At 36.6% G+C, this 22,117-nt stretch overlaps 1 protein-coding gene across 1 annotated transcript; it reads right to left on the bottom strand.

Annotated features, from left to right (window-relative positions):
• Positions 1-18,398: 18,398 nt before the first annotated feature.
• Positions 18,399-22,054, bottom strand: LOC130667833 (uncharacterized). The gene is made up of 3 exons (XM_057469698.1): positions 19,146-22,054; positions 18,717-19,037; positions 18,399-18,611 (listed from the first exon to the last, which is right to left on the bottom strand). Exons 1-3 carry the CDS (start codon positions 19,437-19,439, stop codon positions 18,462-18,464), a joined length of 765 nt encoding a protein of 254 aa, XP_057325681.1. The 5' UTR covers positions 19,440-22,054; the 3' UTR covers positions 18,399-18,461.
• Positions 22,055-22,117: the final 63 nt, after the last annotated feature.

Raw genomic sequence — 22,117 nt, 5'->3', positions numbered from 1 at the left:
CTTCACGTGACGTCCAAATCGGAGTTCTTGTTCGGGAATAGTTAAATCAGCTAATAAAAACCTAAAAATCATAGCAAATTCACTCGAAGGCAAAGCCGGCCTTTCGGTTCAGCGTGCAGTGCGTTCATTTGAATAGATTCAACCTGTGAATCTCAATAAAACCATCATAAACATTGTAATTTCCTGTGTGCACAAATTCAAACTGGTGAATTTGGAGTGAGTGTGTGTGCAGGTATATCAACCCTTCTGGGTAAGTCTAAAATTATATTTTTATGTAAAATTTAACCTGTCAATATACTACACATGTTTTTTTATATACATTCGTCTTTTCATTTACTATCCTTTTTCTCCGGCATTCAAGTGCTTGTAATTTGAGTCATAGTAAACTTAAGTAAGACGGAGAAAGAACACGGTCTTCTCGAGGGCCCATATTCACCGACCCAACATCCCTCTCGCTCGGAAATCCCGGACCTACCCTAACGCCACGCAGGTCATTAAACGGGACAGTCTATAGTACATCCGCTCGGTACGAATAGACAAATAAGCTATAAAATAATAAGAAATTAAAAACATTCTTATATCAGCCACGTGAGCCGAATTCCTTGGTTGGATGACAGAATAAAAATAATTTCATTTTATAACTTATAATTTAATAATCGGTGCCCAATCACTCATACGTTCTCACACTAGCCACGTGACGGTTCAATCGAACTCCTTGGTTGAGTTATAGAACGAGATAATTCGGTATTCCGATATTAAATGATAAATTAATAAAATAACCCTTTCGCCCGTCGCCTTCACTCACTCCGATCGTGACAGTCGAAAAATTTGGTGACAGCGGTGGGATACGCTGGTGAATTGTTCTTTTATTAAAATTCTTAAATTTTATTCGATTCTTATAAATCTAAAAAAAATCCAACGTCCTGCCTTGTTGAAATTTCCGAGTTAAATTTCAACTTGTAATTATTAAGTACATATTTAATTCTCAAAATTTTATAAATTCGATAAATTCTCGAATTTAAAAATCTACACATTGAAAATTTGAAATTTAAAATCCAAAATATTTTTCTTTTCATTGTTCAAAAGAAATTTCTCTATAAAATTTCTTGACAAATTTTCTTTTGCAATTTAAAATATCTGTATTTAAAAGCGAAATTTTTCTTTTGATATTTTTCTTAAAGTAAAAATAACTCTCATTTAATTTCCTTGCAATTATTATTATAATCATTTCAATTTTAAAATAATTTCGCTGAAAAAGAAAAAAAAGAAAATAATTATTTATCGTGGAAAATTCGAAACACGTCAACATCATTCCGAAATCCTTTCCAAGAATTATACCCAGTAACCTTTAACCCCTACCTGACATCCTTTTTCTATATTAATCTTCATTTTAATCTTATTAAAATAAAATCCTGGAATAAAAATTCAAAATTATTTCTGAAAATCTTTCTTGTAAAATTTTTCTGTGTAATCAAAAGGTTAATTATTCTTTTCTTAAAACTATTGACAATTTTATTTTTGAAAATCTTTTCTAACTTTTATTACATTTAAAAATAAAACTTCTTGAAAAGTTCCGAACTCCCAATCTTAATACTTTATTCATTTTTTTTTAATACTTCATAATAATTCAAATACTCTTGCAATTTATTGTTGCCTACAATTTTATTAGCTACACAAATCATTAATATTACACGTTTATGCCTAACTTATCGACACTAAAACGCACTAAACAAACAAAAATAAAATTTCACATAGAAAGATTAATTGCAATCGCAGAAGACGCACCATCGTGCCCTTTTATAAAAAAATATTTACTCGCTAACAGATCAAAAAATTTTATTAACTACAAACTTATACCAGTCGATATACCTAAAAGATTTTTGAAATTCAATTACAAATTGTCGCCTCTTGACCCACGTATGCAAATATTAGACGAAAACTCAATTTATTACAGATAAATTCAATTATTGAACTTAGAGTCAATTTCAGTGAAAATAATTTGTGGTTTTCTAAGGATAAGTCTATTCTTTCATTTTATAATACTGCTGAGTTTTGCGTACAAACAACTGGTAAACTTTTGCACCCGAAATTGCAAGTATTTTTGTTAAACCTTGAATCATTCATTACCCACTCATTATTCATCTCATTAATTACGGTTGCTTAGAATTGCGCAGACTTCTTGTCGAATTCTATTCAATCTTTCATCGAATCAATTGGGATTGCGCAGACTTCTTGCTGCACTCCAGGCGGTTCATTCATTTTCCACTAACTCACTCATTTTCAAGAAGACATAAAAATTTGTAATATTTCGTCAGATCAGTTATTTTAGTATTCTTACTTTTTAATTGATCTATGGAGCAATTGTGAAAAGTACCTTGTGCGCACAACTTAGAACTACCGAATGAAACGGGGAAAACGCGCTGGTAGAAAATATCAGTTGCGAAAATTAGTTGCAATATACCATAGGGGAGAGTTACCATACACTCCCGTGACAATACCACTATCCTTACAAAATCCAGCAAATAATTCACAAAATCAGGAAATAAATCACCTACATCCGGAAGAGGAAAATAATTGTAGTTCCATAAAATAAACTTATTTAATTTTTATTTTTGACACACAACTAAACTTTATCTAATGAGAACCAGAAAACGCGCTGGAAGAAAATATCAAATACGAAAATTAATAGCAATATTAGATAAGGGAGCAGTGGGACCATATCCTGTAAAAAGGAAAAATTTAACACAAACTGTAAAACTTCAGGAAGAAGATAATTCACCCAACAGTAGTATCAACAACAATCCTACAACTAGGGATAAACAAACACAAACAGACACAACACCTATATCTGAATAATTAAAATACTTCCAACATTAATTACTTTACAATAAACAATTATAAATTAAATACAAGGCTATTTAAATTTGGTAACAATTAATTAATAAATAAATTTTTGTTTTGATCAGCGTAACCTTTTACTCGCGTAAATATCCCTTTTCCTTGCTAGCTTCTTAATAATTACCAGGATTCTCACTTTTCCTATTTCTTTTACTCTTATAACCTCCTCTCATATAATTAATCGAAATGGATGGTCATGACGGAGTAGACGATAACCAAGATCCTCTACCAGGTGCCCAAAATATTCCGCCACCACGAATTAACAATAACAGGTTGGGCCGACTAGTTAATAATAATGAAGTCGACCAACAACTCAATAATATCACCCGGCATGCAAATATAACAGATCAAATGATCACGTCCCTCGGGGAAAGTATGACGCTACATCAAGCGTTAATGCAAGTCCCGACTTTTGACGGTAAAAACATGCCCTTACAAGCGTTTTTACAAGACGTAGAAAATGGTCTCACAATTGTACCAGAAAACCTCGAAAATACCTATTTTAACGGAGTTAAGTCCAAACTTAAGGATACAGCTAGAGACGCGATCGCGGATAAAACAATTAATACAATGAATACTCTTAGAGACGCGCTTAAGGAATATTTTGCCACCAAGAAAACGTATCCACAATACTGCGCGGATATTCAAGCTATACGACTTAAACAAAACGAGTCAATTCTAAGCTATTATACCCGAATTAAAAAAATTCGCGCTAATGCAGTAACCGCATTAAACGAAAGCTTTAATAATGATGTCGAGGTGACTGCGATGAAGAAAATGCTAGACGGTCTAGCACTCGAGTCATTCAAACGCGGACTACCAGACGATTTAATATACGGAGTAAGCGTGCAAAATCCTGGTACTCTCGACGATGCATATAAAATCGCATTACGGCTCGAAGAAGACCTGAGAGGTAGCTCTCATCGTAACTCTAATTATTTAGCGTACGCGCAATCTGAATCCGCAAATCTTGATCTACCGCGTAGAACTCGAACAGTAAGCTTTCAGGACGAAGAACGCCGAAACACAATTCCGTTTAGATTCGCTCGCGAAGACAATACTAGATCTTCTAATTCATATAGTAGATCTCCAGTTAGAGATACAACACCACCACGTGATAAACGCGACTATCCTGAGCGTAGTAACTCACCTTACCGTCCGCGAAGTCGATCACCTGGGAATTATTATCCATATTATCCTCCACCGGGTTATTTCCCTCCAATGCCATATATACCTCCGATGCCTTACCAATACCCACCTCCTGGAGCATATCCACCTCCAGCACCTTATAATACACCATACTACCACAATTATCCACCACCGGATAATAATCAGAATAACCCTACTAACAGTAATCCTAATTATTATAATAATCGCAACAACTATGATAATAATAATAATCAGAGGTATAGCAACAATGGTTACAATAATTACAACAGAAATAATTACGGGAATTACAATAATAATGGTAATCCACAAAACCAACAAAACAATTCAAGACCAAACTCCCCTGCACCTCCTAAGGAGCTTTTAAACTCCAACGCGGTTCGACGGAACGACGCGACGCCGAACAGCGCGAACCCCACGGAAGCGCGTCCACCAACAATCAGATTCCTAACAGTCGAAAATTCATAATGTGGTCCGAAGTCCAGGGTAGAGGACCAGTCGTTACCCTAACAGCCCCTGAGTTGCGAAACGGCAAAGCTCGTTTCTTAGTCGACACAGGTGCTGATATAAATGTAATTAGGAAGGACGCACTGGCCCCTCGCACAGTAATCGATACCTGGGACTCTGTATCTATAAAAGGGATCACTACAGAACGACTTGATACTCTGGGTACAACAGAAATCACATTCTTCTCAAATCCCGAGAAATTCCACGTTCTCGAGAATCCACTACCTATTCCAACCGACGGAATAATAGGTATTGACTTTCTAACAAATGAAAAGGTCGAAATATCTTTTCATCACAATACTATAGTCGCCGATTCCGAGCCTATACATCCGATTCCGCTTGAAAATACTAACGGTGAACCATTTGACACATCACAAGTAACCACACTTCAATCAGAAGACGAACCCTCAATAATCGTATTAAAAGCTCGAACTCGTACGGTAGTTCCAATTAATCTTTGCAAAACAGATTTGAAAACTGGATTTTTGCCCCGTGTAGAAACTCGCGAGAATATTTTTATTGGTAATGCTCTGGTTACAAACCATAATAACACTTGCTACGTTCATGCAATTAATGCCTATGAAGATGATATAGAATTAGTTATACCTCCACAAGAGATTATTCCCTTCGATTGTGATGGTAGCTCTGAAGATTTCTTTGACGACTCCGAAGAAAGTGACGTACCAGAAACCGATCAAGATAGATTTGAGCGAATATGTGCTAGTCTCCGACTTGATCATTTAAACGTTCTGGAAAGAGAGCATGTACATGAACTCATTAGAGAATTTCCGCTTCTTTTTCATCTCCCTGGAGACGATCTCCCAGCTACAACAATGATGACACATTCTATTCCGACTGTAGACGAAGTTCCTATATCTGTCAGACAATATCGTTTCCCACCTGTTCATAAAGAAGAGATTGCTCGACAGGTGAATAAATTGCTGAATGACGGTGTAATAACCGAATCTGTTTCTCCATATAATTCACCTCTTTGGATAGTTCCAAAGAAACCAGATTCCAAAGGCAATAAGCGCTGGCGTATGGTTATCGATTTTCGTCAGTTAAATGAGAAAACCATTGGCGATGCTTACCCTCTTCCAAACATAGTCGAAATACTTGACAGACTTGGAGGAGCTAAGTATTTTTCAGTCTTCGATTTGGCTAGTGGTTTCCATCAAATTAAAATGGATCCAAAAGACCAACAGAAAACTGCATTCAGTACACCTAATGGCCACTATGAATATAATAGAATGCCATTTGGACTGAAGAATGCCCCAGCTACCTTCCAGAGACTTATGGACAGAGTTCTTCTAGGTCTACAAGACGTTGAACTCTTCGTATATCTAGATGACGTTGTTGTTTTCGCATCATCACTCGAAGAGCACGGCAAACGTGTCCGACGACTTTTCAATAGATTAGATCAAGCTAATCTAGTTCTACAATCTGACAAATGTGAATTTTTAAATCTTGAGGTCGCCTACCTTGGTCATATTATTGGCAATGGTGGTGTACGTCCAGATCCAAAGAAAACAGAAGCTATCGAGAAGTTTCCAAGACCTAAAACAGTAACTAATATCAGGCAGTTTCTCGGCCTAGCCGGATACTATCGTCGTTTTATCGAAAATTTCTCGGGCCGTGCAAAAGCACTAACAGAACTACTAAAGAAGGATAATCCGTTCGTCTGGACCTCTGCTCAACAAGAGAGTTTTGACGACTTGCGTAAAGCATTATGCACAACACCAGTTCTACAATATCCCGATTTTTCTCAACCTTTCATACTTACTACTGACGCTTCAGATCTTGCTATTGGCGCCGTACTGAGTCAAGGAAAAATTGGCGAAGACAGACCGATAGCATATTTATCGAGATTACTCAAATCGGCAGAAAGAAATTATACGACTACCGAGAAAGAGTGTTTAGCAGTCATTTACGGTATTCTACATTTTCGACCATACCTGTACGGTCGGAGATTCACTCTCGTGTGTGATCACGAACCATTAAAATGGATCGACTCTGTCAAGCCACCTGTACAACGTTTAGTCCGATGGAGAACAAGGCTCAGAGAGTACGAGTATGTTTTCTACTACAAGCCAGGTCGATTAAATTTGAATGCAGATGCATTATCAAGAAATCCTGTTGTCATGATATTACCTGCGGGCAAAACTGACACAGCTGCAAGACAATCTAGCTCGATCGCCAAACATTTGGAGCGATTGCGATCATCTGCCACAAACGCAGCAATAGCAAACGCTAGCACTATAGGTGAGAGAGTGAGGTTACGAAGATTAGCGAGTAATCCTTCATTAGCACCGCCACCTCCAATTCAGCGTGCAAAGACCATCGCTCGAATTCCAATACCTGAAACAGAAAAACGTAAGCCTGGTCGACCTCCAAAGCAGTCACAGACTACGCAAACCACGGCTCCAGTACCACCAGTAGCTCACGGTAGGAGTAGTGCTTTCCCTAGTCTCACAACTAATCGTGTTCCACCCTCAAAAAGTTCTGACAAACCAGGACCTTTGTCCACGAAAACTCGAGCGACCGATTATCAACTAACATATGTAGATAATCGGGAAGATGAAGAAACTCCCCCACTAACTGAACCTGTTCAAAAATCGTTGCCTAAAAATGTTGTTGAAATGTCACCTGGACCGTCTTCAGAAAATGAAAATTACTACTGGGATCGACGTGGTGAGAACCCATCATATGAGTCCCCTCGAACGGAAGCTCCCATTAGAATACCAGAACCTCAACTAAGCAGACCATCTGGTATAACCTTTCGACATCCTGCAGGACGATCAACTCCTGCAGTTACTTCTGAAGGATCAACATCAGGATCAGAAGTTGAGGAGAGAATACCGCAAGGAGCAGCAAGTAGACGATGGGCTGATTTACCGCCTATCCATGAAAGTCCTTCAAGTACAGGTACGGATGAAGAAGTTCAACTACCACCGATACGAAGAAAATCCGTAGCTGATACTGTTCCGTGTGAGTTGTTCTATCCTGGAATGAAAGACAATGAGAATAAATTAACCCTGCACACATCTAATGAAAATCTGACATACTTCAGAGATAATTATTTACACTTTATCTCCGCCGACTGTGAATTTACAACTATTACATCACGACTATTAATAGAGACAGACAAAATAGATCCTCACGATTTAAAATTGAAAAAGCCAAAAATTAATCAAGTACTTATAACACCACACGGTAAGCATAAAATCCTCAGTGCCGTGTTGAAGAAAAACCACTTTGATTCTTTTTCTATACAAGAGTTAAAAGATGTACTAAAAACCGTTAAAAACGTATTAAGCCATTACAATATAAAAACACTACGAATCTCAAAGCCTGGAGATATGTTAGAAAGTTTAAGTCAATCAGTCGTCACTGACCTTTTTAAAGAATGCATCAACGACTGCGAATGTTCACTAACCATTTGTCACGGAAGTGTAACAATGCCAGACGAAGACGCCCGCCAAGATATCATCGCAGAATATCACGAAAGTTTGACCGGTGGTCATAAGGGTATTACCAAAACATATCGAAGAATCCGTGAACGTTTCTACTGGCCTAACATGCGAGATGACGTCACAGAATTCATTCGAACCTGTAGAAGTTGTCAAGAGCAAAAATTAGTCCGAATCAAGACTAAAGAGCCGATGATAATCACTGACACTCCGGCAGAACCATTCGATAAAATATCAATCGATACAGTCGGCCCATTGCCCTTAACACCATCAGGCAATATGCATATTTTGACGATACAAGACAATCTCACAAAATATTGTATAGCTGTACCAATTCCCAACATAAAAGCTGAAACTATTGCAGATGCACTTGCACGACATGTAATAATTCAGTTTGGTTCACCTCGCGTAATATTGAGCGATCAAGGTCGATCATTTGTTGGTAAAATATTTCATCATTTGGCTAAGATCTTTAAAATTAAACAGGTAACTACCTCAGGATATCATCCACAAACGAATGGAGCCCTAGAGCGTAGTCACATCGTGTTGGCAGAATTTATTAAACATTACGTAAATAAATATGACGACTGGGACAAGCTTGTTCCTTTCGCAACGTTTTCATATAATACTTCGGTACACGAATCCACCAATTTCACTCCTTTTGAACTTATATACGGTAAAAGAGCCCGTATACCTAGTTCTTTTCCACCACCTGATAAAACCGAAACTTATGGCTCATATTTACATGATCTAGTCAACCGTATGGATGACATGAGACAATTCGCGTCCTCTAGTCTAATTAAATCCAAACATCGTTCTAAACGTTACTATGACGCTCACTTGAACCCCAGTACTTTGAATGTTGGAGATCAAGTTTACGCTATTAAAGAGCCACGAAAGGGTAAATTCGATTCACATTATAAAGGCCCGTATGTTATAGTTGAATTATTAGACAATAATACAGCTATAATAGAAGATGAAAAGGGCAAACGATCACTTAAACACTTAGATAAGTTAAAAATATGTAATACTAGAAACTCTACTAATTCTAATACTGATACCCAATCTGACTAACATAATTATTACTCCCTACTTGTTCTACTAATCATTATGTTTTAGTTAAATAAATTACTACAGGTAACCAAGTAAGCTCAACTGTACACTATGGAGCTTGCGAAGTTTATTCTCTGGTTAACATCAGCGATCCAACTGGCGTACGGGTTCATCGCTTACGATTGCGGGACCCCATCGATAAACGTCACTTCATTATCCCTATTAGATATTAAAGATTGCAACATACCCATCGGAAAACCAACAATAAAAGACACCCGAGTTCAGCTGCTGCAATCTACTAGTTTTGCAAGTATTAAAATTATTCAATGCAAACTTACTATCCAGCGTACCATCTACCATTGCGGAGACATTGATCATCTATTCGGAGAAGTAAACAATAATATGGAATTTGTTCACGAGTTAACTCACGAAACTTGTAAGACAATCCATGAAACCGGACTCTTCATGTATCGAGATGCAACGCATGCAGGTATCCAGAAAAATGCGACGACCAGGTTCCCAGTCACACTAGCAGGGTCGTTCACGGCCGGTGGTTGGTGTCATAGAGGAACATACTCCGACGCTTATGGTAAATGGGACGGCGTTACCGTAACTGGATATGCCACTTTCACCTTACAGGATTACTATACTCCCGTCAATTTGGATCAAAATGAAGTGATATTAAGATCTGGAGTGCGTTGCAAGTATCAACATGGAAAATGTATGGATATCGAAGGAGGAAATACCTTCTGGGACTTGCTACCTCCAGATCAATGTAATTCACGCAAGTTTTCCATACTCTACGAAGGAAACGCCAACAAAATACAAGATCATGTCAACCAAAAATTCAGAGAGGAAGTATATTCTGTCACTACCGGAGGTGTGACATTTGCACTAACAGCTAAAGGCCAAATTTCCAACTGTGCAACTAAGTTAATCAAGACCGAGCATCCGAGACTTTTTATACTAGATTCCGACAACAGTGAATTTTTCCATGATGCTAATCATATAGATACAAAATCGATGGATCTTTTCACATACGTAAATACGAAATTTGTTTACCTCGAGCGGCATGTACAAAGTCAAGTTATGATGCTCTACCACGACATGATCAGGCAAGAATGTGAACTCGAAAAGAAAGTCCTACAAAATGCACTTATTTTAGCCACCTTAGCACCTGACGAATTTGCATTCCAGTTCATGAAGAAGCCTGGATACATCGCACACGTGTCAGGCGAAGTAATAAGGTTTGCCAAGTGCATAGCTGTTGACGTAAGGCGACGAGAGACGAAAGAATGCTATCAAGAACTGCCTGTACTCAGAGGTAATGATACATTCTATATGTTGCCACGAACCCACATATTAGTCAAAACTGGAACGCAAATAGACTGTAATCCTCTATTAGCGCCGATGTATCGACTAGAAGATTCATGGTATGAATTGAACCCGAAATTATCATCAGTCCCAAATCCAGAACAGCTAACTGCCTCAACAAATCATTCCTGGAAGTACATCCCAGCCCAAGGATTGGCCACAGGCGGTATTTATTCTGACAACGACATTGTGAAACTTAAAGACTACATGATGTTCCCGTTGGAACGAACTGCGGTATTAAACACTATCGCCAGAGGAGCGACAGGTCAATACGTGGCCGATAACAGCATCAAAATTAATAATCTACTAGATGAAGAAGCCATCAGATTGTCTCTCGCGAAAGCTTGGGGAAAAGTATATAATTTCTTCAACACCGTAGGAACATTTAGTGTAACGCTCTTTGGAGTTTATCTCACGTTTAAAGCGATAAAATTCGCAATGGACACTTTAATTCACGGCTATGCCCTACACACTGTTTATGGATGGAGCGTGTGGCTAATAGGAGCACTCTGGGACTCTGTAACCAACCTTCTTTTACATCTACCAAAGACCGGAAAAAGCTCTGCACCTACAGATGTAGAGCCATCACAAACAAAGGAATGTCAAGAAGTGAATAATATTCGACCTATCTATCCGTACTTGCCCTACGTACCACCCGATCACACTAGGGAAGTTATTTATGCTGCCCCTAGAACTCGAACGGTTAACACCCAGTCTAACATTACTGGAGAAGCTAACTCTGAAGAACCCCAGGGTCCAAATGAGAATACACGACAACTTCCAAACTAATCCCATGCATGCCGCACGTCTACATTTCTTTAAGTTAATTTTAAGATTAGTATAAGTTGTCTCGAACTTCAAGAATACAGTAAGAATTTAAAAAAAAAATAACTACTTTTAGCAAACAACATGGCGACATTACAATGGATCCTCATAAACATCATCGCCATTGCGTTCAACGCAAAAGGAAGTGCAGTCCATCTAAGACCAATGGAACCCAGCGCAGGACTCTATTACGAGCATGTGAAGGATGTTCATTTTACCCCAGATGAATGGAAACTAACCACCATAGTGGACTTGGATTTCCTTGAACAACAAATTCCTTCCGTTACAGACATGGGAATTCTTGGAATCTATCAAGATTGTATGACATCGATTGCAGAATCGGAATGCCGACACTACATAAGGTTCGAAGACTACAAACGCATGTCTCGAAAATTATTCGGACAGATACAGATAATAAGACAACTAATTGATCCAGATCAAGTAAACAATCACTCTTCACCTACCAATGAAAATACGAAAGCCCTCCTCCAAGATTACCTCCAAAAATTTGATGAAATCATGACTGCTTCTACATCAGTTAAGGCGTTGATATTTGAAAATAAAAAGCAAATTACCCAATCCGACCTATATGAGGACGTGATACGGCTAGCATTCCAACACAAAGACTACCATATATATTCGGAGCCTATCAAGAAAATGTCTGGTCCACTAACAGAACAAAACATATCACACTCAATGTACATCGAACGCCTAAATACTTGGAGCATGCATACCCAAGCTTGCTTCGAGGATTATCTTAATCTCATGAAAAACGTCATCGAAGCGATAAACCTCATTCTGGTCGGAAAATTCCCACCACAGCTTCTTAGCCCAAAAAGGATTTCTAAGGCTATGGAAATGTTTCTTGACAAGAATCCACAGTATCAAATCCCCATAAAAACAGAAGATCTTTATAACGAGAAGGCCTCCAAATTAATAAAGTTCGATTTCAAGTTTTTCGAGGGTAAACTATTTCTGACACTCCGCCTGCCCTTAGTGCAGTTACTCAAATACAATCTGTACAGACTCCATCCTTATCCAGTCCATCAAATTTTCGGAAATAATACTAAGGGATCTGCTTACATACAGCCACGAGCCGACTATTTGATGATATCCTCGAATCATGAATGGTACACATTAATTCAAGAAGACGAACTTAAGCAATGTCAAGAATTAAGAAATATTTATATCTGCCAACCCAATTTTGTAATATACGAAACGGCTATCCATCCTTCATGTGAAGCCGATATATTCGCAAATTCAAGACTCGATTCATTTAGCAAATGTGACATCAGGTTGAGCAAGACTCATTATTTGTTCTGGAAAGCCTTAAAGGAAGTAAAAGGGTGGATATACTCCATACCGCATTTAAGCTTGTTGCAAGTTTTACATCATGGGAGTTCCACCGAATACGTAAAATTATCCGGTATGGGAACCCTAACTCTTAGCTCTGGCTATTCTGCAAGAGTCGGTTATATCACTCTATTTGGATCAGAAGACTCTACAGTCCTGCTACAACCTCAACCGAAGATCGGACTTAATATAACGCAATTATTTCCCGGAATTCGTAAATATAAACCCCTCAGCTCAGTGAATTATAACGATGACAGTCCAATACCCATATCTCTCATCGATTCTTATGGGTTTCTTTCTTACGACTACACCTTAAAACAAATAGAACAAGAACTACAACTTGTCAATCCCATCGAAACGCATGAAGAATTGCAACTTTATTTCCTGCATGGAATATTAGTTATTACATTAGTCTTAACGGTGTATTTAATTCTTCTAACACGCAAACTAACTTACGAACTATTTCTTTGTTATACTAGGAATGATTCTCCTGTGATAAACGTTCAGTCTACTTACCGAAGAAGCATCCTAGTCGACGAAGGGGTTGACCCAAATCTTGAAGTAATAATCGGAGTTTTACCTTCGACGTCCTCAACACATAACGATGAATTATGTGTAAAGGCCTCATCGAAAACAGACTCGACACTGACCAAGAGCGAGACGCTCGTATAAACGAACGTCAAATACAATCTGAGTACCAAAGAGGTTTCGAAGATTTCCATCGACTAACTGCTCATTTCATCCTTCGAAATTTCTGGAGATCAGCACAAGTTAAGCGAGCATTTAGACAACATCTAAGATCCAGAAACGACCTAATACACCAAGACTTTTTCAACAACGAAGCTCACGACTTTGATCCAACGACAGATCTTAAACTTTACGAAAAATATTTGCAACCATATAAGATAAGAAAACCTTCTTCATTAAGCCACGAAGATCTTGAAAACGCCTGCATAGCTGGCGAAAATAAGGCTCTCAGAAATAGCTATTTGCGAATTTACTGGTCAGAGAATTTATTGTATCGTTGTACACCTGTCAGTTATCAAAGAAGTTCAGCTTATAATCAATTCGACGAATTACGAGACACGTTCTTTTTCTTTCTTTGGAAAATAAATTAAGGTAGTACTACTGTAAAATAGTATGGATATAGTGATTGACATCCAAGGATTTTGGAATAACAAAGAAGAATTCATCCCGAAGGAAGTTGCCTTGGTTGTCACTACTGAAGATATTTTAGGCCACTGGATAATAGAACAGCCATTTCCATATCATAAACTGACACCACGTAATCAACAAAGAAACGACTGGGTAACTAAGAAACATCACGGTATTCATTGGGAAGACGGTGATACTCAACTCCAAGAAGTAATAAATATCCTTGAAAATTACGCTAAAAACGCAAGAAAAATCTACACTAAAGGATCAATTAAAGCTACGTATCTAAAAAAGATCCTGAATCGTGACATAGTAAACTTAGAGATTAAAGACTATAAGTGTCCTAAGTTTGACGTAATCCGCACCTCATCAACCACTTGTACGACTCACGGGCTTAAGAAAAATTATTACTGTGCTTTAACTAATGCTATCTGCATAAGACAGTGGGTACGAGATCATCAATCAAAAACCTTTCCTTTATAAAACGAACAACATGCCTCACGAAATAACAGACGGATACTCTTCGAAAAGTCGCCCTCTTGGTGTCGATATGATGTTCATCTACCTCGTCTCTTTAATTGTAATACGAGACCATTGGCATCGACGTATGTGCCTTAGAGCCTTAAGACGTCTACGTCGCAGTGATCGATATAAGGAACATCCAAATCCACGGACTTTAGAAGCAGATTTTTGTATCCCTTATGGGCCTTTGCTCGTAAAAACCACCGATAATATCAAGCCTAGCTATGAGGAAATACAAGCCGCATGGATCATAGCCCGAAGTGAAGTTATCAAAGGTCAAGTCATGAAAAACTACTGGCGCAGTCATCATTTTCTGAAAAGGCAACGCAAATATAAGAAAATTCGAACCCAGTACGTTTATCCTCTTTCTAACCTCGACCTACCACGGCTGTTTGAAGAAATACCATGGGCAACTGACAACATAGACCCATCTACTAGTTATCCAATTAACTGTGCTTACAGATTGATAAATTTACTGATGGTGGGACACTTCTATCAGCGAGAAAGCACGCAGATCTATCTAGATGCGATAATTGACAACTATAGGCAGCCTTTTGAATCTTTTACCACTGACCTACAAGAAGCATTCTCATTTCCCCAAATACTCGACGATCTCGTATCTTGGAGCAACGAGAGAGAAGATCTTGCGCGCCATATGCCTATCAACTTGCAATACTCCTCGCCATCAACTTCTTCAAACCACGAAAGACTTCGTTACCATCCATACCCGACGCCTCAAAATCAAGCAAGATTACCAGAGTACCTTGATGATGTAGAATCCAGTTCCTCCAATTCAATTGTGAATGGGAATCATAATACCAAAAGGAGAAAAGTACAACATTGGCGTCGACCAGTCAAAAAGCAAAACAATCTAAGGCGAGCTTTAAGACGGTATTCTCGTATCAAAACACCCCATAGGAAAAGACGTACCAAAAACAACCAGTTGACTGTAAGTCGATCACTAAGGTAAGTCAAGAACGCACCAAAACACAGCACTTTATACATAAGATTTACATACTAAAACTACTAACGTTCTTAAACTTGCATGTACTAATATTACAAAAATTGATAATAATAAAAAAAAAAGAAAAAAAAAACAAACAAAAAAAAATTAAAAACAGAAAGAAATTTTTAAGAAAACAAAAAAAAACATATACATATAATAAATATAATCCTTAATTTCTTATTTACTAACCTATAATAAAACACATATTTTTGATGAGCTAACAATACTTATAAATATAAAACAATATACATAAATTAACTAAATTAATCATAATTTGTCGAAACACTAACCCTTATTAAAGACTTTATCGAAAAGTCGGAAAACTCAAAAATATATTAATTAGACACTAACAATACTCTACATACACACTAATCAGCTAACAATAATGCATGCTAATATGTGTTTATATTATTACTCATGATGATGATTAAGTAGTTCTTAAAAACTCCTTCATGGGTACAAATAGGTACATATTCAAATATTTTACCTATACTTAATTTGGAAACTGTATACGAAAAAGAAAAATCATAAAATCATAAAAAAAAAAAAAAAAAAAAAAAAAAAAAAAAAAAAAAAATATAAGTTCTTTTATTTCTAGTATTAGCTTCATATGTTATCAATACACATAAACATATATATCAATATAGACGATAAATAATACGATTTAAATATGAAATTTATTTGGCCCGGTAATCATCGCATCACTATTTATCTTTTCTATGTAAACTATTTGTGGATTTTATCGTAGACATAGCAATAAGAAAGCAAAGTATATTATTAACCAACACATATGTATATCATAAGTGAAGTAGCCATTAAACAGTACTATAGTTAATAATTTAGCTTAAAGAATTTTGTTTGTTTGTTAATTTAATAATAAAATCTAAATGAATAATGTAAAATACTAAGATAGCGCGTACTACATACCATAAATATTTTATAGATATTAAGTAAACTAATTAGATAAACAAAAGAGAAAAAACAATATTTTCACTTTTTGACTTTGACGAAATGTCAAGGAAATATTGTAACAAAAACAGTGACTAAGTATAATGTAAATTAAAATACTAGAATTTAAAAATGCACTGGTAATAAAACCATATAAGTAATTCAGAAATAAGTTATAACCTAAGGGATGAATTAAGTAATACTACAATAATTATATAAATATATATATATAAAAAAAAGGAAAAAAAAACATTACAAAAGGAATAATCCACAAAATACAAAAAAATTAATAATAATAATAATGCATATATATAATCTCGTATAAATTAATTTGCTAGCAACATATACATTATAATAATAATATACATAATTCATAAGCCCTACAATAAAGCAGCTAAATTCATTTTATAATTACTCTGACAAAATGTCATAATAGATAAGAATTAGGATTAACTTGCATTGATTCTTAGTTAGATTTATTTTAGTAATTTAGAATAAGTATCTAAAAAAATATCTGTAAGAATATATATATATAGATATGTATACTATAGTTTTAATCATAGTTACGTCTTTCTGAAGCCTCCCGGCACCAATCAGAAATTATAAGTAAGTTATGCATAGGTATATATATATATCCATATTTAAGTATAAACCGATTATTGAGAATAAAAAAAAAAAAAAAAAAAAAAAAAAAATAAAAATAAAATAAAATAAAAACACAAAAAAAAAAATATATATATACGTACAATTTCTTATATTTATGTGTCTATGTATGTATATACATATATATATATATATATGTATATAGATATATATATACATGACCTTCAATTAATGATTAGGTCTAATAAGAAAATTTTAAATTATTACGTTACTAAAATAGTAAATGTTAAGGAATATAATCGAAATAAAAATCCGTAGTAATGGTATAAACATAAATTCAGTATCAACAGTAACTATAAAAATATTGTAACTAATGTTAAGTAAGTACAGTGACTAAGTATATATAAGTTACTAAATTTAAGGTTTGTTACTTTAATCGCACAATCTAATACGTAAACGAATAGTGTAAGGAACTAAGAGCATACAAGCCACTCAGGGAAGAAAATTTATAAAACATACTATAAAAATTTATTTAAAACAATAATTTTTATTATAATCATTTTTTTTTATATATAATAACATAAGTAACAATAAGTTACTTGCCAATTATCAAGTTGTGTATTATAATCTTAGCTATAAGTATAACAACCATTAACGGGAATGTAGTTTGAGGGATAACCATGACCTCAGTCATTTTCCCCGGACCCCTCTTCAGTCCGGAAAACCCCCATGAGCAGCCAATGAACCTGCCATATGCACCAACACACGATGACGACGACAAGAAAGAAGATTCAGAGGGGCCACTTGAAGCAAGCGTGCTTGCCTCAACGTCCCATCTTTTTCCCAAAAGGGAAAAATTTTATGTGAGCAACAAGAAAGAAAAATTTTCAAACATAACACCCATTGCAACGGCTCTTTGATACTCCTCATCCTTCTTGCATTCACGGATCTACGTATACCACCATCACGAAACAAAAGGGGCAACGAATCATCACCAGCCATACAAATTCACTGTTCTTACCAGCCAGTAAAAACAAATGAATTTAATAGAAGAGAATTTTGCAACCTTTACCTTCTCTCATAACACGAGACAAGGATAAAAGGCCACAATCTTGATCCAAAATCTTACACAAAATAAACTAAAAGAAACCAGCTTAAAAATAACCATTGAGATCCAATACACGACCTGTGTGAAGGAATCATATATCGTATTATATAACTTGAAGTATAGTACAAAATACTTGGAAAATACTTATAAGTTATCATGTAAAAGAAGGAAATGTTACCGATATATATATTTATATATGTTGCAAATTACAAAATCAAATTACATTACGAAAAATTTGGTGCGGAGAGAAATTGGAACCAACGACGACCAGCAATGGAAAACGACGAAACAAAATCAACGAATCCAACTTAATACTAGAATTATCAATTAAAAGGAAAAAGGAACTCAAGGAATTCTTAACCTAGTTAAATTACAAATACATTTCAAGATCATTTTCTTTTTATTAAAATAACGCAAAATTTGTGTATACAAATATAAAATATCCAACAAAATATACGTTCCAAGAAACACATCATGAAGTGACATGGCCCTGGCCACAATATACGCAGAGAGGCACTGACGGCTTGCACTCCTCCCAGAACTCTTCCAGAACTGCTCTGACTCGAAGAGGTGCCATCTCCAGGATATTCCATAAATGGACCGGACACAATCCCGCTACCAACTGTAACACAAGAATATTGAAATTAAAAATAAGGAAACAAAACGCGTATATACGTGTATTGTGTATGCGCATGCGTACGTATGTATATATTTGCTCAAAACTTACCGCCACTATGGTTTCAAACTCAAAATGTTCCATGAGGGTCCATGGAATCGCTGACACCAACCAGCTGGCTTCGACTGATGTCATGGGTGACAGCAATCCAACCAGCGGATCGCAGAAAGGGATCGGATACATGTGACCTTCAACGAATGTCACTCTGAATGGGACCCTGACGATCTTCGGGTCCCCCATAGCTACGTACACGCGCCCCAGCTCCAAAAACTTCCCTCTCGCTGGTGGGCAGGCTCTTTTCGCTGGAACCACACGCGGGCCCCGAATCCTTTTTGCCGAGCGTTTCACCGACCCTGAAGTGGACAGTTGAGGCTGCGAATAAACGACAAACATCATAAATAAAACCATTATGGAACGACAAAAAGAAATTTAAAAGAACATCAATAAATATAAAGAATAAATAATAACAATAATAGCTACCTCAGTAATCTGTACAGGTTCTTGCACAGTCGGCTCTGGACATCGAACCCATCGCTCGTATCGCGATGTATCAGGCCGATACACCTGATCTTCTCGGTCCTCGATCTGGTACACAGTGACCGTGGATCCCGATGACGATGCCGGCGCGAACACCTGAATTTCCTGTACAGCGGGCCCCACCTCGACAGGTCCCGACATCACGAGGGAGATTGGCTCGTCCGGTTGAGAAGCTGGAATCTCTTCAACAACGATTTCTTCCACTAAGTCAACCTCTTCCTTTATAATTGAACTCATGATTTACACTTGAAACTTCCACTACACTTGACTTGTCACGACAAGAGAAAACTGATAATGACGTTAAAGGAAAAATCACGGCTATTTAAATCCACGGAGGACTCGAAAAGTCAAGAAGGGTAGGAGTCGAGAAGGACCAATCAAGCCGAAGAAGTTTCCACCACCAAAACGAAAATCTATTAAGGAACGAAAATGCCTAAAACAACTGAAACATACTACCAACACCCCGAATGAACTATCCCTTAAGAAAGAGGGGGAAGAAAGGAGACCGACGCAACTTGAGACGAACACCATGCAATGATCGTCTTATCCCAAGAGTTTTATATATATATATATATATATATACCCCAACATAATTTTCTTAAATAATTAATATTTTTGTATTTTGTTGATTGGTGATTCATGTTGACCAGTTTTAATTACTTATATTTAAGCATTTTGCATAAATTAAAGTCATCGAGGGCGATGACGACTCTGGGGGTAGAGATGTAACAATCGGTACACCTGAATCACCACTCCACCATACTTAGATTTAAGAATTTTCTTTTCTTATTTATTTAATTAAATCAGCCTGGGTAATTCAAAGCACACCCAACATAATAATATATTATTATGTACGAACAGATACATGTATTCACTTGTATACTGTTTTGTATACATATGTGTTCATCTAGCTCATTTTGGGTTTGCTATGAATTCCCATTGCAAGGGTATGTGAAAACGAATGGTCAAGTTAAAAGAGTAAGAAAGATAAAAAGACTAAGAGTAACAAAATAAGAAACTATGTGTTTCTCTATGCACAGCTGCATCGCTATGGCCGGCCCTTTGCTATGAGTCCGCCGACCCAATGTTTTCCAGATGTCTGCCGCGAGTCCCTTAGATCACCGTAAATGTCATCGTAAATGTCACATAAATTCATCAAGATAATTCCTTGATCTAGTTCGATTTAAATTTTTATGACTATGACCAACAAGTCCCACGGTACCCCATGGATCTTTTCGGTACTTTTTTCTATCACCAAAAATTTTTCCTCTCTATTTTGTTTTTAAAATAATTATATTTTTCTAGAGTACATAATATATTGATCGTAAAAGTCATCATATATTTGATATGGAGACCAAGTCTCACGACACCCCGCGAAACCTCTCTTTCCCTTTTTACCAAAAGAAATTTTTCCCTCTTGATTTTTGTTTCTAAAATTATTTTTCTTTGAGGGCATCTAAATTATTGGTAATAAATGTCATCATATATTTGTCAAAGAGACATTGTTTTTAAGGTATCCCACGGTCCACCACGGAGTTATTTTTCTATCTGCATCCGGTCGCTATCAAAATTCCGTGACCCCTTGAACCTCATATTTTACTCCCAGCTGTCAAAAATCAAAACTTCTCTATTTTATTTTTCTCCCTTTTTTTTTTAACCCACTTTTGTCTTAGAGATGTGACATCATTCAGCCCCACTTTTCTATTAAACCCTTGCTATATAAACCCATGAAAAATAATCAAAGTCAGTCATTACCGCCGCAACTAAAACCCTTGTCGGATCTATCCGCGAGCAAGATTCCAAAATTCGTTCTCGTGACGGTCCACAGCCCAGGCAACCGGACTCCTAGATCGATAAACGGACTTGAATATTGAAATTTAACATCAAAAGTCTTTACTTTTTAATCAAAACCTTTGTCGGATCCATCCGCGAGTAAGACTCACTGAGTCGACTTCAAAATTCGCTCTCGTGACGCTCCACAACCGGACTCCTAGATCGATAATCGCAATTCGATTCTTTTACTAAAAATTCTAAATTACGCGACTTAAATTTTATCTTTAAAACCTTTCCTCGTGAGGTCCTTCGCCTAGGCATCTGGACTCCTAGGTTGGATACCTAAAATAAAATCATTTGAGTTCGCGTTTAAATTAATTAAACCCCTTCACGTGACGTCCAAATCGGAGTTCTTGTTCGGGAATAGTTAAATCAGCTAATAAAAACCTAAAAATCATAGCAAATTCACTCGAAGGCAAAGCCGGCCTTTCGGTTCAGCGTGCAGTGCGTTCATTTGAATAGATTCAACCTGTGAATCTCAATAAAACCATCATAAACATTGTAATTTCCTGTGTGCACAAATTCAAACTGGTGAATTTGGAGTGAGTGTGTGTGCAGGTATATCAACCCTTCTGGGTAAGTCTAAAATTATATTTTTATGTAAAATTTAACCTGTCAATATACTACACATGTTTTTTTATATACATTCGTCTTTTCATTTACTATCCTTTTTCTCCGGCATTCAAGTGCTTGTAATTTGAGTCATAGTAAACTTAAGTAAGACGGAGAAAGAACACGGTCTTCTCGAGGGCCCATATTCACCGACCCAACATCCCTCTCGCTCGGAAATCCCGGACCTACCCTAACGCCACGCAGGTCATTAAACGGGACAGTCTATAGTACATCCGCTCGGTACGAATAGACAAATAAGCTATAAAATAATAAGAAATTAAAAACATTCTTATATCAGCCACGTGAGCCGAATTCCTTGGTTGGATGACAGAATAAAAATAATTTCATTTTATAACTTATAATTTAATAATCGGTGCCCAATCACTCATACGTTCTCACACTAGCCACGTGACGGTTCAATCGAACTCCTTGGTTGAGTTATAGAACGAGATAATTCGGTATTCCGATAT

Source organism: Microplitis mediator, chromosome 1, assembly GCF_029852145.1.
Source record: "Microplitis mediator isolate UGA2020A chromosome 1, iyMicMedi2.1, whole genome shotgun sequence".
Lineage (NCBI taxonomy): Eukaryota > Metazoa > Arthropoda > Insecta > Hymenoptera > Braconidae > Microplitis > Microplitis mediator.
Note: the sequence above shows the minus strand (reverse complement) of the source record. Positions and strands in the feature narration are given on the sequence as shown.

Coding starts and splice junctions, on each gene's coding strand:
- LOC130667833 (XM_057469698.1), bottom strand. CDS start 19,439: ATGAGTTCAATTATAAAGGAAGAGGTTGACTTAGTGGAAGAAATCGTT. Junction 19,038..19,145: donor AACCTGTACAGATTACTGAG/GTAGCTATTATT, acceptor GTTTATTCGCAG/CCTCAACTGTCCACTTCAGG. Junction 18,612..18,716: donor AGTTTGAAACCATAGTGGCG/GTAAGTTTTGAG, acceptor CTTGTGTTACAG/TTGGTAGCGGGATTGTGTCC.